This window comes from Molossus molossus, unplaced genomic scaffold, assembly GCF_014108415.1.
Source record: "Molossus molossus isolate mMolMol1 unplaced genomic scaffold, mMolMol1.p scaffold_m16_p_19, whole genome shotgun sequence".
NCBI lineage: Eukaryota > Metazoa > Chordata > Mammalia > Chiroptera > Molossidae > Molossus > Molossus molossus.
In genome coordinates this window covers 11,869,763-11,886,501 of record NW_023425354.1, presented here as the reverse complement: position 1 = coordinate 11,886,501, position 16,739 = coordinate 11,869,763, and the positions used below count along the sequence as shown (strand labels likewise).

At 46.6% G+C, this 16,739-nt stretch overlaps 1 protein-coding gene across 7 annotated transcripts in view; it reads right to left on the bottom strand.

The window, feature by feature from the left end:
- PITPNC1 (phosphatidylinositol transfer protein cytoplasmic 1) overlaps positions 1-16,739 on the bottom strand; it is a 227,088-nt gene that overhangs the window by 71,053 nt on the left and 139,296 nt on the right. For all 7 annotated transcript variants that reach the window (XM_036267860.1, XM_036267866.1, XM_036267864.1 and 4 more), the window contains one exon: positions 1,029-1,100. In XM_036267860.1, coding sequence (XP_036123753.1) covers positions 1,029-1,100 — 72 coding nt within the window. The remainder of the gene's footprint in view (positions 1-1,028; positions 1,101-16,739) is intronic.

Genomic DNA, 16,739 nt, shown 5'->3' with positions numbered 1-16,739 from the left:
GGACAGATCTGATCGGCAGCACCCTCTCCCGATGGCCAAGCCCACCTCCATACCCAGTGACCTAAAGGGATATACGTGTGCAACACAAAACGGCCACTAACAGTCATGCTGGGAAGGACGCCTCCTGACATGTGAAAAATAGTCTATTATGTGGTCCAATTTTAGGAGAATTGGTTAAAAAATAAATTACTCACCCGAGCCAGTTTGGCTCAGCGGTTAGAGTGTCGGTCCTCGGACCAAAGGGTTGAGGGTTTGATTTCAGTCAAGGGCACGTACCTGGGTTGCAGGTTCGATCCCCAGCCCTGGTCTGGGTTGTGCAGGAGGCAACCAGTCACTGTGTCTCTTTCATATGGATGTTTCTCTCCCTCTCTCCCTCCCTCCCTTCCAGTCTACATAAAAATCAATGGAGAAATATCCTCAGGTGAGGATTAACCATCCCCCAAAATAAATAAATTCTTCAATAATCTGCAACATGACCTAAAATGCTAATAACAGCAGTCATCTCTGAATTATGGTGTTAGCACTGGTTTTTCCTGATTTCAAGCTGCTGATGAGGAGATGGTCCAAAACGTTCACCTGGGGTCACTAACCACCAGGATGCTAACCACTGGGGCTGCTGAACTTACTGTGGGGAGAGTACCCTTGCCACCCACATTCTTATTTCTTCTGGAAAGTTCCAAGAACTCTGGTGAAGGTACTCAGCTGGGACAGTCTAGAAAATATGTACAGAATGCACACATATATCTAATTGTATTCATTTCTATAAGTAAATGTTAACAGTCACTGGGAAGATCTGTGTTCAATCCAATGATCAGAAACCAAATCCAGGAGTTCCAAGGCCCCCACCATCCTCTCAATCCCAAGTGACAATTACTCCAGATCACAGAAATTTCTACATATTAAAATGAGACGAAAAGCTAGACAACAAAATAATCCAGAAACAAATACCAGGGCACTAGCCCTCAGAGCCAAAGGGCAGAACTCTGAGGTCCCAGGCACAGGGTGGAATGGGGGTGGGGGCTACTCACTCTGTCGTTGCTTCCTTTGTTGTCCTCATACTTGGTTTCTATGTGAATGGAGAATTTCGGCAGAAAGGAACACTAGGGAAAAAGAGGGAAGTTTCATTAGCATGCCGTTTGTTCTCTTGTCTTCAGTATAGCCTCTGGATGCTCTCTTGGCCACGTGGCTGGGAGCACTGTTTGCAATCAGAAATGCTGTTTGCGATTAGAAATGCTGATACTAGGTCAATGTCCAAATTCAGACGAGAAAAGCCACCTTTGGCAACGTGAACACAATTTCACCCAGAAGTCAGGCCAGAGAGAATGACCGGCAATGGAAGGCAAGTCGCTGAAGAGGACATTTCCATAAGGATTCTGTTCTGAGTCGTCCCACAGGCTTGAGAGAAACTGAGGCAGTTCCAGCTGTGGGTGCCCACTGCTGGGACCTGGGGACCCAGCCTGACCCTTTTATAGATGTTCATATAAAGCTAGGCAGGGGCTTTAGCAGAACCTTAAGATCATACATTATCAAAGTCAGACAGACCTGGCTTTTAGTTTGGATCTATCACTTGATAGCTATGTGACTTTGGACATGTCGTTGACCTTTTCTGAACCCCATTAGTATTAAAACACAGATACTGTCCGGCCAATGTGGCTCAGGGGTTGAGTGTTGACCCATGCACCAAGAGGTCGCCGGTTCGATTCCTGGTCAGGACACATGCCCAGGTTGTGGGCCTGATTCCCAGTGAGGGGCATGCCGGAGGCGGTCAAACAATATTCTCTCTCATCAGTGTTTCTATCTCTCTCTCCCTCTCACTTCCCATCTTTCTAAAATCAATAAAGGAAAAAAAAAATGGATACATTGTGAGAGTCAAATAAAACCATGTGCATAGAACAGTGCTGGGCATCGTCAGCATTCAGCATGAGGCTGCAGCTGAGCTTGGCATAGTAGGCAGCCCCTCTTCTTGCCAGCGCAGGGGAGAGAAACCCCAAATGCACACCACCCTTGTGTCCCGGTCTCACTGAGTTATGTTTTACAGATCCAGTAGATTTTAAGGGTCAAGGCAGCTTAAAAAAAGGATTTTGATGGATGTTGCTGTAACCTCCCTCCCGCTGGCACCAAGCTGGGCATTAACTTTCTTGGCCACCATAAACGGGATTGAGGACAATTGGGTAAAATGACCCAGCAACTCCCCGGGAGTTGCAGGCATTGGAGAAATGAGAATTGGGCTATGTGCTCAGTCCCAAGAGCATGTATTCTACCCCGGGCTCTGGTCTCCGTGCTTGCAGGTTCCAATCCACTTATTCCTTGTATCCACTCCATGAACTAGGTGCTATCATTGTTACCCCGCTCTACAGATAAGGAAATGTAGACACAGAGAGGTTAAGAAAATGGCTCACAATCACACAGCCTGTGACAAGTACAGTCGGGATTGAAAGTCTGGGCCCAGTGTCCCTCCCCACTGGTTCTCGAAGTGGGGGATCTCTGAACCTTTAGCATCAGCAGCATCCTGAAACTTGCTAGAAATGCAAACTCTTGGGCCCAACTCCCAGACCCACTGAATCAGAAACTCGGGGGGTGGGGTGGGGTGGGGTGGAGCAGGCATCTGTGTTTAATGAGCCCTTCAGGGCCTGCTGATACACACCCCTGTGGGAAAACCACCTCACTACTTCCTGCACAAGAAGTAAACAGAGAAGCCTTCCCTAAAATCCTGAAGTCCACAGTACCCACCCTCACCCATGTGCTGCTGACTCCCTTTCAGCCAGCAGAGACCCCCAGGCACCTGCAGGGGCCTGGGATGTGCCACTGAGAACCGCCTGATGCCACACGCCTGCGTGATTCGGCATCCACCTGTCTCAGACCCAGGGAAACAGGCAAGTCAATACCAGTAATTGCCTTCATGGAGAACGTGGCCCTGCAATGATTCACCGACACCTTCTTTGCTGTCTCCTCTCCAACCTCTCACTCCATGGCTGCTGCCCTCACACCCAGTCCCAGGGAGTCCCGAGGAGGGGGACTGAATTGAAACTCATTGTGAAAGCTCATTGTGAATTGAAACCCCGAGGGCTCAGAGAGCTCTCCATCGACTGCGACCTTGGGGAGATGCTCCTACCCTGCGACCTTGGGGAGATGCTCCTACCCGAGACCCTTTTCAAAACAAGCCTTCAAGTAAACAGATCTGTCCTTTTGAACCCATAATTCACATGAGACTCCATCCAACGCAGTACAGTAGCAGCTGGTTAGAGAACAGAGTTGTGCAGTGTGGGGAGCTGGGTCTGGGTGCATCAGTGGAACCCCGAAAGGATTTTTTATTGGTTGAACCTTTAAACGCCTTACTTAAGCTCAAACAAATAAATCTCAGCACTTGGGTAAAAAGTCTTATGCAAATTGGCAGATGTTATTTTTGAGTCAAGGACTTAGGTTATTTTCATATCAGAATGGCAACGCTGGCAGAGGCTGTGAGTGCACCTGGCAGGCAGGGCAGTGGGCACCCAGATCAGACAGGCCAGCTCCAGGCTGGTCAGCACTCCTCCTACTGCAGTGGTTCGGGGCTGACCATTCCCTTGGGAACTCTGATGGCTGTTTCTCTGAGCCCTGGAGTGTGTAGGTGTCTCATGTTAAAAGTCAGATGTATCGCCCTGGCCGGTTTGGCTCGGCGGTTAGAGCATCAGCCTGCGGTCCAGAGAGACCTGGGTTTGGTTCCCACTAGGGGCATGTACCTCGGTTGCAGTTTGTCCCCGGCCCTGGTCGGGTCGTGCGGGTGGCAACCGCTCGATGTGTCCCTTTCACGTCGATGTTTCTCTCTCTCCCCCTCCCACTCTATCTGAACAAAAAATAGAAAAGTGTCCTTGGGTGAGGATTAAAAAAAAAAGTCAGATGTATCTATGACTCGGGGCATTTTTAGAACTGTCACTATAATCTCTGCAGTGAGATGTCCATGTTGAGATAAATTTCTGCTTCCCAGCGCAGATTAGCTTCCCTGACAATCCGGCCCTCTAATCCTGGAGCCTTTACCGTCAGGAGTGTGGGAGCCCTGATATAACCAAACTGGAACGTCCTGAAAGAGGAGACAGCAGGCGTGTCACTCAATGGCTAAAAGTGGATGACGTCTAAGGAATTCAGAAGACGCTTTATGGCACACTGGGCGTTTGAAGTCCCATCTGACCCACAACAGCGTGAAGGAGAAACTAACTCACGTAGACAGAATTTCCAGATGGGGCCCAAGTTTCCCAGCCTCTGGTTTACATACCCTGTATAATCCCTCCGCTTAAGTGTGGGGAAGACCTGAGAATATGGGATAGTAGCTCATCTGCTGAGATGACCTAAACCATGAGATTATGCTACATTATATAAGACTTGTTTCTAGAAGAAGCAGAGTCCTTTGCTGGCTTCGAAGAAGTAAGCCACCACGTCTTGAGAGGGCCCTATGGCTGGAAGCTGAGGAGCTGCGAGGGATCCCTGGAGGCCGGCCAACTAGAAAATGGGACTTCTTTCCTACGACCGCAAGCAACTGAGCCTGCCAACAACCAGTGTGCTCAGGAGAGGATCCTGGGCCTCAGATGAACCTGGAGCATGGCTGACACCTTGATTTCAGCCTGGGAAGGTTCTGAGCCAGAGACCCACATAGCTCGGGCCCCAATGGCAATGTGAGATGATACATTTGTGATTTGTCACATCACTAAACTTGTTACGCAGCACTCGAAACCAACACCCAACCTCCAGAGTCCAACCACTTCTTCCTTTCCAAATCCCCCATCTGGCTCAGCCGAGTCAAGTATGACTCCCTTGGAGGTTCGAACATATTCAGGGAATTGGGGAATTTGGATTCATTTTAACTTAGTAGTTCTACCTCTGACGTCATCTGCTTTACCGATGGCCACTGTTTATTGTCCAGGGTGACATCTACTAGTAACAGACACCACGAAGCTTGCCACTAGCTGGTGTCCGGGCGGCAAGCAGCTGTGGCTGGCCCACAGGGAGGACGCATGGTGGTTCAGTAGAAAGAAAACAGGTTCCGGAGTGAAACAGACTTTGGTTCAAACTCCAGCTTGCTTTTTTTTTTAATCCTCACCTGAGGACATTTTTGCCTTTATCTTCGGATAGAGCAGGAGGGAGAGAAAGGGAAAGAGAGAAACATGGATGTGAGAGAGACACATCGACTGGCTGCCAACCACATGACCCCAACAGGGTCAGGGACAACTGCAACCAAGGTACGTGCCCTTAGCGGAAACTGAACCCGGGACTCTCTGGTCCGCTGGCCAACACTCTAACCACTGAGCAAACCGGCCAGGGCCTCAGCTTCTTTTTTTTACAAGCTGTGTGACTTTGGGCAAGTTCCTCAACCCTCCTGAGTTTCAGTTTTCTCATCCATAAAATGGATACAATGCCAGCCTCCTAGCTGTGGGGTGAGGAGTACGAGCTAACGAATGTGCAGGGACAGGCAGCGCCTGGTAAAACAGTCACTCGGGAGATGCTGGCCCATCCCAGTGTATCCCTTCGCACGAATCCCACGGGCTACATGGGGGGAAGAGCGCTGGGCTGGGGGTGTCTCTGCTGTGTAAGTGCAGGGATGCACCGATGCACTGGGAAGCTGTGGGCTTGCAGCAGCGACAACAGGACTTCCGCTTGGTCCTTCCCATGACGGGGATGGTGGCCAGGCCACAGCGCAGGCTCGCTCTCCTACAGCCTGGCCGTGGCATGGTATGTTCCGGCCCATCCTGTCACCGCCCTCCTTTTCCTGAAGGTGGGCCGTTCCTTTTTCTGCGGGAAGCTCTCTGCCCGCAGCCCTCCTCAGCGCTCCCTAGACTCCGGGCCACCTCCGTGCCCGGGCACAAGAATACTACTGGGATCTCCGTGTACTTTTTTTCCTCCGAATCTAAAGGCTTTATGTCTGTTGGTTCTCTCGGCCCTATTACGAAACTAAGGATCAAAGAAATTAGGAAACAGCATTAAAAAAGCAACAGCATAGCCCTGGCCAGTTTGGCTCAGCGGTTAGAGCGTCGGCCTGCGGTCCAGAGAGACCCGGGTTCGGTTCCCGCTAAGGGCACGTGCTTCGGTTGCAGTTTGTCCCCGGCCCTGGTTGGTCGTGCGGGTGGCAGCCACTCGATGTGTCCCTTCACGTCGATGTTTCTCTCTCTCTCTCTCCCTCCCACTCTATCTGTACAAAAAATGGAAAAATATCCTCGGGTGAGGATAAAAAAAAAAAAAAAAAGCAACAGCATAGCCTGGCAGGTGTGGCTCAGTTGCTGAGCATCGACCCGTGCACCAGGAGGTGGCCGGTTTGATTCCGGGTCAGGGCACATGCCCAGGCTGTGGCCCGATCCCCAGTGGGGGGCATGCAGGAGGCGGCCAGTTGATATTCTCTCTCACTGATGTTTCCATCTCTCTCTCTCTCTTCCTCTAAAAATCAAAAAGGGAAAAAACAAAAAAAAGCAACAGCATAAAACAAAAAACCACTTTTGGGAGCTGCAGGGTCCCACGCGATGACCCTGCTTCCAGGCAGAGGGCTCGGCGGTGACTCTAGAGCCATGTGATGAAGTGGGGGACAGGCAGTGAGGTGCCGTCATCCCCCGGAGCCTGGGGGACAGCATGAGTCACTTCAGCCTCTCCCCAGTGCTCCTTCCTCCCTTGGGTCCACACTGGATCAAAAATCTTTCTCATGAAAAATCTTTCTTTCTCTTCTTGACTACAAGAGCTACTTGGCCAGAGGAACCATAACAAATGCTCACTTTATTTCATCCAGGGCTTGTTTTGCCCTCAATCCCCTAAAAATAGTAGTGGTGTCAGGAAGAAGTTAGGGAAATAAGGCAAAGGATCTCTTCTCATCTCCTCTTTGGTTTTCTTGCTCAGCTCCTCCCTATCCAGAGGGTCTTACTAGCATTGCTGTCATCTGCGCCGGCCAGGACCAGCTTCCTCAGTAGCCAGGATCTGTGCATCTTTCATTTGCCTCCCAAACCCAGCAGCATCCACCCACTGGCCTGAGCGTCTTTCTATCTAGTGATCATCGGGTACCTGTGAAAGGCCCTAAAATCGAAAATGCAGAAAAGCAACAGTTCTTTGTTAAACTCTTAAATGCTTGGACTTGTGTCTTTTGGAAGGGATGATGGAATCTGCAGCCGGGAAGAAGCATGCCAGGAAAGATGAGCAAAGTACCCGGGCCTCTGCAAGAATGATTTCCAGACATGAGCACGCCCAGGTCCAGAGCTGGGAAACGGAAGCAGCGTCTGCAAAATGCACGGCAGAGTCCAATTTTCAATTCACTACAGACATGCATTGGAAACGTGAAAGAGCTATTTTTAGTCCGGTGATTGATTAGGGTTGCTATGGCAATAAGAAACACTTAGAACAAAACTAAATGCGAGCAAGTCTTAAAGAGAAAGGGGCAAGCAGGCAGGGAATTTCATGGTCAGTTTCTTAGTGGTTCTGGACGCCCTGGCGGTGGCCGTGGAGGAGGGGCCGTGGAAGGTGAGTCTGAGGCTCTCTAAGTGTTCTGCACCCCAGAAGCATGCAGCGGCAGAGCTTCTGGAAGACTGTGCACCATTCACTGAGAAGATCATCATTACTACCATATCATACCCCACTGCACCCAGTCATGGGGAAAACTGGACGCGGACAGGTATTAATCCCGCCCCACGCCAGTTTAGAGAGTCAAATAAAAATCATATATTCTCTCACAGTGTATTTCTGAAACTTAATGATGCCTCATCTGGTGGGCTTGTTAAAAACAGATTCCAGGCCCCTCTCCCGCTGGTTTGCTGAGGGTTCCAGGTTCGCTTCATATTGCCCAGGTGTTTCTTAACGCGTGAAGTTTTGGAAAAGCTTTGGGTCAAATGCTGATCCAAGGTAAATACTGAGTGTTCTCCATGTCCAGCCTGGGCCAGACAGACATGACCCAACACTGAGGTAGTAACGACAATAATATTGATACTGTACGTACTATCATCAGGCACTGTTTGAAGTATCTGATACATAAGGTATGAGTGTTTCTAGTGGAGCTGAATACTCAGTCGGGGGTGATGGGGACTAGGGCACAGGCTGTGCTTCTCAGTGTGTCCTGTGGCCACTGAGAGCAGAGAATAAGTGTGTATGCACGTGTCAAATGAGGGATGTGCCCAGCTTCAAATAAACCCAAAGAAGGAAAAACAGGAGTTACCCAAAGATAAACTGGGGAAACAATTATTCACTTAGGAAAAGCACAGGGAGAATATGATGGCTTAAGTTAATTCCTACTGCGGAAGTATGTTTAAAACCTTCCCAGAACTCCAGGAAGGGTGTGAATTCTCAGGTGTAAAAAGATATGAATGAACAAATGTTCATTACCATACTTTTGGTCCTATAACAGACATAAAAACAACCCAAAGTCCATCAGTAGAAGGCTGGTTAAGCACACTGTGGTAGACACTAAGGCTATTAAAAAAGTGCAAAATGTAAAACAGGTAGATCCAATTTTTGTAAAAAGGAAGAAAAAAGCCACAACGTTCCCTGGCTGGTTTGGCTCAGCAGTTGGAGCGTCAGCCTGCGGTACAGAGAGACCCGGGTTCAGTTCCCGCTAAGGGCACGTACCTCGGTTGCAGTTTGTCCCCGGCCCTGGTTGGTCGTGCGGGTGGCAGCCACTCGATGTGTCCCTTTACATCGATGTTTCTCTCTCTCTTCCTCTCTCTCCTGCTCTATCTGAACAAAAAATGTCCTCGGGTGAGGATAAAAAAAAAAAAAAAAGAAAAAAACCACAACGCAAAAGAACAACCCAATGGATAGTACATACACAGAAAAAAAAAAGGAGAAATAAACACCAAAATATTATTGTAAAGAGAACAGTGGAAACCATGAGGCCCTTTTATTTTCTACGATAAACATTTTTATAATGTTTGGGTTTTATAAACATCTACTTTTGCAGTAAACAGAAAAAATCCAAATCCAGCCCTGGCCGGTTTGGCTCAGCGGTTAGAGCGTCAGCCAGTGGTTCAGAGAGACCCAGGTTCGGTTCCCACTAAGGGCATGTACCTCAGTTGCAGTCTGTCCCCAGCCCTGGTTGGGTCATGTGGGTGGCAACCACTTGATGTGTCCATTTCACATCGATGTTTCTCTCTCTCTCTCTCTCCCTCCCACTCTATCTGAACAAAAAATGGAAAAATGTCCTTGGGTGAAGGTAAAAAAAAAAAAAAAAAAATTCAAATCCAATAAAAAGTTAATAAACACATCAATGATATCCCAAAGTAATTCTTTTATGTGTAATGGAAATCACAAGATGTTCTAAAAATTCTCTTAATTTTAGCCCACTTTAACATAAAGAAGAGCACATTATAAAGACTGATAAGTTGATGGGGGAGGTGTACAGGAAGTGTGGGAATCACTACTTCGTTCATGCAGTTTTAGCACAGAGCAGGTTCTGAGAGGTGATACAGTTTAGAAGTTCAAGCTACTTTTAAGTGACATCAGAGTTTATTCTTCATATAAAATGATGTGCAGGGACATGGTGGCCAGTGAGGCACGTACAAGGCAACTCCTTGACCAAGAAAAGGAAAGTTTAAAAAACAATGATTGAGCCCAATAACTCAATGCCTTATTCCTGGTCACTAGGTGGAATCCTTCCACGCCTGAGCAGAAAGTTTATGTGGAGGCTTGGAATGAAGAAAGTTAAATGGAAGAGTTGAGAAGCTGGCCTAGGGTGGATGAAGTATTTATATGCTTTTAAAAGATCATTTCTGTTTTAGCTTTCATCTGGAACTCAAAAGCATTCCTCCATGGACATCTTGTTCTGACTTCATGCAACACGTGTTCTCTGCTATCAAGGAACATTAAGCTCTACACAGACCTGACCTTTTCTCTAATGGAATTCCCCCGAAGACACTGATTCTCTGGTACTACATTCTTTGTTAGCATATTAACCATTTCAGCTTGAGATGGGATCGTTAATTAAACTGGATTTGCAAATGTTCCACATCTCACCAACAGAAGACTTACCTCCAGAATGCTCATCAGGCTAGTGAGATCAGGTCTTGAGTTTAGGATTTACTGTTGTCTAGGAATCTGGGGCCGTGCTATTTGTAAAATAGGAGACTGTGGGTGATGAACCTATATGTAGAGGCAGCTGGTAGAAAACAAGATCTTAAAGTATCTTTCAATTTTCTTTATTCCTCATCAGGAAATTGTTATCCTTCCATTTTGATAGAAAATCTGTCCTATAGTTAGAAGGTAATATATGTAAACTTCTCTTTTGTGCATGGATGATCTTTAATGCCATACCAATTTCAAGAAGGTGTCTGTCTGGCTGTTCCTCATCTACTTAGAATCTCTGTCATCATACAGGGAAAGAGGAAAAGGAAATAAAAGGAGACATTTGGGCTGCCTTTGCTGTTCTGGGTTCCGAGGGCCACATATGACTCTATACACAGATAACGTGGGCGGTAATAGTGACAGGGTAGTTGGAAAAAAATGGCAAAGAACATAGTTCCAGAAAAGTGAGAAAAATATATTTTTTTTAAGTAGAAGAATTTTAAAGCAAAGAAGACTAGGAATTGCATGTAAATACTAGAGATGTGGATGATCCAGAGAATGACTTCCCGAATACGGGCTTCACAGGAAGAAAAATGTATCCAAGAGCGGTGGGACCTAAGAGAGAAGTGGAGGAGAGGAAGGCAAAGCATGGAAATAGAGCAGGAAAACAGCAGCCTGTATCCCAGTCCACAGTGAGGAAAGAAACGCCAGCCTCAGGCTGCCTCTCATCAGCCTGCACCCTGCACAGAGGCTTCTGTTCATTCATTAGTTCATTCACGGATGGAGCTTCTTCCGGTCCCCCGGCAGGCTGAGTAACAGCAACCCACTGGAGAAGCAAAGCCAGGAGGGAGAGGCAGCAAAGACATGAATGAAAACATGTTTTCTCAATGGGGACATGGTTTGCTACACACGCTTCTAAGAAAATCGGGCAGAGAAACTACATTCAGGCTCATACAATCGAGCACTGGACCTGTGCAGGCAGAAATCAGCATAAGATGCTCGTAAATACTGACAGCTACACACAAAAAAGGCAGGACAAGAATTTAAAGAGACAGGCAGGCCACGTGAAATGAAAAAGAAATGCATGTAAATAACAGAGAGGGGGACAAATTGGCGTGACTTTCCAAATATTGACTGGCACATGTCCAAGTTAGAAAACTTTAGATTCAATTTAAAACTGTAAGAATCTCCCTCCTAATCAAATGGGCAAATTCCTCACTTAAGTATATATTTCAAAGCATCGTAGCAATGAGCAAGGTCAAAAGAACCCTGGCCAGTTTGGCTCAGTGGTTAGAGTGCTGGCCTGTGGACCAAAGGGTCATGGGTTCAATTCCTGGCCAAAGGCATGTACCTGGGGTGCAGGTTCAATCCTGTGCGGGAGACAATCAATTGATGTCTCTCTCACATTGATCTTTCTCTTTTTCTCCCCCTCCCTTCTTTCCACTCTATCTAAAAATCAACGAAGTCCTGGCCGGTTTGGCTCACGGTTGGAGCGTTGGCCCCCGGACCGAAGAGTCCCAGGTTTGGTTCCCGCTGGGGGCGCGTGCCTCGGTTGCAGTTTGTCCCCGGCCCCAGTTGGGGCTGTGTAGGTGGCGGACATTCGATGTGTCTCTCTCATGTTGATGTTTCTCTCTCTCTCTTCCTCCTGCTCTGTCTGAGGATAAATGCAAAGATGTCCTCGGGTGAGGATAAAAAATAAATAAATAAATAAATAGAAATAAAAATCAAGCCCTGGCCGGGTTTGCAAAGAGACCCGGGTTCAGTTCCCGCTAAGGGCACGTACCTCGGTTGCAGTTCGTCCCCGGCCCTGGTTGGTCATGCAGGTGGCAGCCACTCAATGTGTCCCTTTCACGTCAATGTTTCTCTCTCTCTCTCCCATTCTATCTGAATAAAAAAATGTCCTCGGGTGAGGATAAAAAAAATAAAAATAGGAATAAATAAAAATCAATGGAAAAATACCCTCGGGTGTGGATTAACAACAAAAACAAACAAGAAAGGTCAAAAGAGATGGGGCAATTTTGCATTGAGTTCAATCACTAAAACTTACTATATTAGTATAACCACAATTATATGCATTTTACTTTATTTTTACAGAAATCTGCCCAACAAAATTTTTCCAGTTGTATTATTCTGACCTCACCAACTCAAACTGAACACAACTCCATAGGCATTAATAAACTGTAGACGAGAAATCCAACGTTCAGTACCACGAGTAGAAAATAGGAAACAAAGAATTCCCTTGTAAATTCTTCTATAGAAAATTCCTTTAAACAAATCTTTTTTCTGTAATGACTGCTCTCTATAAAGTCATTCTGAATGATGTTTTAGAAATACAAACCATTTAAAAATGCTTTGTTACACAGAGAAGCATATTTTATCTTCTGTTCTCTCCCTGCCCCCGCCAATAGCTGAATTCATTTTCTTTGAAATACAAAGAAGAGTTTGGGAACAGCGAGAGCAAATGGAAATGGGAAAAATCAGACAGACAACACTGACTGGATGTTATAAGGTTCCTGCCTAAACAAGTACCAGACAACTGGGTTGCTGAGATATGGAGACAAGTTCCAGTCCTACACAAGGACTGAGGCACGTCTGTGAACGAACTGAGTTGCAACTGGTTCACCCATATAACCTGTTCATTTTCTGAACTGAAATAGAATGCACAAAGTCACTGTCATTCCCAAACACTGCTGCCTTTGCTTTGTGGTCTCACAGAATGAGCTTGCCTTGAAAAGGAGCTTACAGGTTCTGTGTCCCCCGATTCTTTAAAAAAAAAAACACACACCTTTTTCATTACTGTTGGGATTTCTTAAAAAACTGGCGTTTGAGTAACAGTACTCTTCAGGCAACACAATTAGCCCACTGAAACCTAAGAGAAAATAACATTAACCAAAAGAGAATTGATCTACTAGCCCAGTTACTGAGCACATCACAACTCTGACCCTGAGAGAAGTTTCTGAAGCGCCCCTAAATTTTAGAAGATCGGCTTTGAGAAATCCAAGGTTGCGGGGACAAGTGTGGAAAGTGTTTCCTATGACAGCGCCCTTTTGGAGATTCACAATGTATGTTAGAATAGTAAAGGCTCTGAGAAGTCCTGTAATACCAAAAATCTGTTTAACTGTATAACCCAGTGTTCCCCTTACTTAATGGGCTACACACCATCTTTATGATTGTTATGAATGGTTCTAGAATGTTTCCATCTAAATTTTCTCGAACCTGCAGATTTTTGAACTTGGTCATTCTGGCTCTATTTAGGACACCAGTCTCATGCCATGAGCTATGGCTCTACTGACTTCAACTGTCTTCTAATGGGAAGGTCCTCTTCTGGCCTAATTGCTACCTTGCTCATCAGCACCTCCAACTAGAGGAATTTCTTTGGCCTGGTCCCTAATAGGTCCCAGCTCTATGTCCCCATTTCTAAGAAGGCATACTCTCCTTTGCCCCACAAAATTATGGACTGCCCTGGATATTCAGAATTGTTACATAAAGACAAAAGTTATTTCCTACTCGCCCTGGCCGGTGTGGCACAGTTGGTTAGGAGCACCATCCGTGCACCAAAGGGTCGCTGTTCAATTCCTGGTCAGGGCATATACCTATTGATGTTTCCCTCACATCAATGTCCCCCCACCCCCGTCCCTTTCCCTTTCTCTCTCTCTCTACAAGTGATAAAAAAGAAAGTTATCTCCTACTCATCTGACCCTATCCCCACCCCTGGTTTCAGGATCCCAAAGAAGAAACACTTAGGGACCTTCATTCTCTTAGGTTGAGATGGCCAGATTGACCTTTAATTTCCTTTCAGACAAGACTAATCCTAGAGTTCTGGGATAATAATGTATCTTCCCTGGACTTGTATCTATTTCCTAGTTTTGTAATTTCCTAGTTTGGTAATAACCCTTGGCGGGGACTCAGCGGAAGGCAGAGGAGGGAGCTTTAGAAGGAAGATCGGGTTTGAGAGGAATGGTCATCAGCACCCACCAGCTCTTTCAATGATCAGAAAAGCTGATGAGGCCAAGATTGCAAGTGAAATTCCTACCCAGGGCAGTTAGCTGCTTTCAGAAAACTACCTCCATCTACTGCCACGCCTGGGAAGATAACCGGACTTCATCTTGGGTGACTGATGACCGTCCTCAGCTGTGAGCGGCCCGGACTCTCCAGGCTCGATTAAACCAACCCTGAGCACCCCATCTCTCACTGCAGCTCAGCACGGTTTGAGGTTCTCATTCAAGACTATGTCCTTCTCTCTGGTCCATTACGACGTACTTTTTGTACTTCTTTCAACTAAAAAATTAAAATGCCGGGTAACACTGGACAGCTCATGACTACCTTGGCTCCCTGGGTAACAGGCAGCTATTCTAATGAGCAGAAAGGTGCTTCCCATCTCGCATAGTCTCTTCTGCAGAGCTTACTGAGATGTTCTGGTGAGCCCTGGCCAAGTACTCAGGTGGTTACTGTAGACCCAATATGCCAAAGTTGCAGGTTCGACCCCTGGTCAGGGCCCATACTAGAACCAATGGATGGGCCCTGGCCGGTTTGGCTCAGCGGTTAGAGCGTCAGCCTGCGGTCCAGAGAGACCAGGGTTCGGTTCCCGCTAAGGGCACGTACCTTGGCTGCAGTTTGACCCCGGCCCTGGTTGGGTCGTGTGGGTGGCAGCCACTCGATGTGTCCCTTTCACATCGATGTTTCTCTCTGTTCCTCTCTCTCCTTCCCACTCTGAGTAAAAAAATGGAAAAATGTCCTCGGATGAGGATAAAAAAAAAAAAAAAAAAAAAAATAACCAATGGACGGATGCATAGACAAGGGGAAAAACTAATCCATGTTCTTTCTCTTTCTCCCTACCTCTCTCTAAAAATCAATCAATAAAAAATAAAATAAAATAAGAAAGTGTAGAGACAAAAGGCAATTGAATTGTTTAAAAGAAAAAAGATGTTTTGGTGGAGTGAGATGGTCATAATCGCAAAATATTGATAGCAACTGTATATTCTAGGCCACTCCTATCGACTCACTATAGTTTAGAGGTTGTCAAACTCTTACAGATGAGAAGAAAACCCTTTCTCCCGTTCATTGTTCCTGAGGCTGCATGGATGCTGCTGGGTTCTGGGCACACTCCAGCGCTGCCTTTTTTGGTCCTCGCAAAACAAAGCCAGGCTCCTCGGGCACCTGTGTGACTTCACAGACTTCAGAAGGGCCAGCAGGTTCTGATGGATTGGTTAGATGGTTTATCCTCTGGAAAACTGTCGTCGTGTTGTTCTTTGTTCATCGCATAATTAAGGTTTTTCCTATAACCAAGCTAAAGACTTTTTCTTTTTCCATTTCCTGGGCAAATCGCATTTCCACATAATCCTAAACACACAGAGTCACTCACCGTCATGAAAAGCTTTTCCATCTTTATAACTGTGATAATGTTGAAGCCCTAGATGGCCCTAAATAGAAAGTTCTCTTGGCTGGATTCTGTCACTAATGAGGGCAGCATGAGGTCTCCGTAATAGGCTAGACAGTCAGGTATAAGACTTAGGGGATCCTAGGAATACACAAACATCGCTCTGGGCTAATCCTATGAAAAGAGACACCTGTCTGGTTTCCATGAGGCAGGGTAGGGCTTGGTCCCGAGAATTGGGAGTTTGGCACTGGGGAAGTTTTGCTGTGGGGCACAGACAGGAAAGATGACGCTTGGAAAGACATCAAGAAGAGGTATTTAGGATTAAAGGACCAGGGGATAAAGAGTCCAAATAAAAAGCATTCAAAACAGGAAAAAAAGATGAAGACCATTGAAAGCATCTGTCGTAAATCCTGGGAGCAGAGGCTGTGGTGGGCGGAGCATGAGAACACAGCTGAGGCCAGGTCAATGGGAAGGAGGCACCTGCAGCCAGAGAGAAGAGCCCAGGTTCCCCGTCACTGGAGACAGAAAGAAAAGCTGTCCTATATTTGGGGTGGAAAATAAAAGTGGATTAGACAGGAGCAATGTTGCTTCCCTGTGGAGAATGAAGTCCAGGCCTTGACCTCACAGTCAACACTGTGGGCTCCATGTGTCTCAGTGGCCAGAATCCCATGACATCACTCACCCTGGAATGAGCATGCTATGTAAGAACTGTGTGCCTGCTTCCAAATTCATGTTGAAGCCCCAACCCCCATTGCTATGCTATCTGGAGATGGGGCCTATGGGACGTGACTGGGTTTAGATGAGGTCATGGAGACTGGGACCCTCATGATGGGGTTAGTTCCTTGGAAGAAGAGACCAGCCCGGCCAGTATGGCTCACTGGTTGAGCATCAATCCATGCACCAGGAGGTCACCAGTTCAATTCCTGGTCAGGACACATGCCCAGGTTGTGGGCCAAATACCCAGTGGGGGGAATGTAGGAGGCAGCCAATCAATGTTCTCTCTCATCGATGTTTCTATCTCTCTCTCCCTCTCCCTTCCTCTCTCTAAAAACAAACAAACAAAAAATCAATAAAGAAAAAATATTTTTAAGAAAAAAGAAGAAGAAGAGACCAGACAGCTTGCGTTTTCTCTCTCGGCCATGTGAGGACACAGCAAGCAGGCATCTTCAGCAAACCACGAAGAAGGCCCTCACCAGGAACCAAATCAGCCAATACTTGATCTTGAACTTCTAGCCTCCAGACAGCAGGAGTGTGAGGCTAGCCAATTATAAATAACTTCTTTATGTTTTGTCCCCAAATTTCCTCAAACAGAAATAAAATGATTTGTGTCCCTGTAAAAGTCTGAACTGCAAGAGCACTGTGGGGCAGA